The following is an 815-nucleotide window of genomic DNA, read 5'->3' on the forward strand; positions in this document are numbered from 1 at the left end:
GGGGGGGGGGGTTGGGGGGGGTCAGCGGGACCCCCGGGGTGGTGGGGGGGGGGGGGGGTGAAGGGGGGCGCCCCCTCCCCAAGCCCTCACCTCGGGGATGTTCTCCTCGATGATGCGCAGCACCGCCATCATGCAGCTGCGTTGGTTGAGCACGGCGTCGATGCTCTGCGACACCAGATCTGTGGGGCGGGGATGGGGAGATGGGGGGAGATACGGATTAGATGGAATTATAAGGCTCTACGCACCTTCCAGGACCTTCCCAACACAACCCAATCTATCCTAGGAGCTTCAAGGATCCTTTCATCCAACTCAGTATGGGCTGTAACCCTTTCCATCCCAACCCAACCCTCCCTATGACCTTCCAAGACCTTTAATCCCAAGCCCCGACCTTCCAGGACCCTTCCAACTCCCCCCACCCCCTTCCAGGACCCTTCCATCCCACCTCACAACCTTCCAGCACCTTTCCAACTCATCCCATGACCTTCCAGGACCCTCCCAAGATATCCCTCAACCTTCCAACCAATCCCATGACCTTCCAGGACCCTTCCAACCCATCCCCTGACCTTCCAGGACCCTTCCAACCCATCCCACAACCTTCCAGGACCCTTTCAACCAATCCGATGACCTTCCAACCCCCCTACACCCCTTCCAGGACCTTTCCAACAGCCCACCTGGGTCAACACGGAGCCCCTTGAGATCCAGCGCCCGCTGCGAGCCGTCGTACCGCTTACTCATACAGACCTGCATCGGAAAAGGCCCAAAAAAGGGGTAAAAATAAAGGGGGGAGGGGGGGGGGGGGTCAGAAAACCCCCCCG

The 815-nt window shown here is 60.1% G+C and overlaps 1 protein-coding gene across 1 annotated transcript in view; it reads right to left on the reverse strand.

The window, feature by feature from the left end:
• The window catches only part of LOC122192792 (nuclear RNA export factor 1-like), a 1170-nt gene extending 419 nt beyond the window's left edge, over positions 1 to 751 (reverse strand). The window contains exons 1-2 of the mRNA XM_042893446.1: positions 672 to 751; positions 91 to 179 (exon numbers count right to left, since the gene is read on the reverse strand). Coding sequence (XP_042749380.1) covers positions 91 to 179; positions 672 to 747 — 165 coding nt within the window. The 5' untranslated portion in view covers positions 748 to 751. The remainder of the gene's footprint in view (positions 1 to 90; positions 180 to 671) is intronic.
• Between the last annotated feature and the right edge of the window lie 64 nt (positions 752 to 815).

Source organism: Lagopus leucura, unplaced genomic scaffold (genome assembly GCF_019238085.1).
Source record: "Lagopus leucura isolate 7727_CA_CO unplaced genomic scaffold, USGS_WTPT01 27385-0_obj-0_obj, whole genome shotgun sequence".
NCBI lineage: Eukaryota > Metazoa > Chordata > Aves > Galliformes > Phasianidae > Lagopus > Lagopus leucura.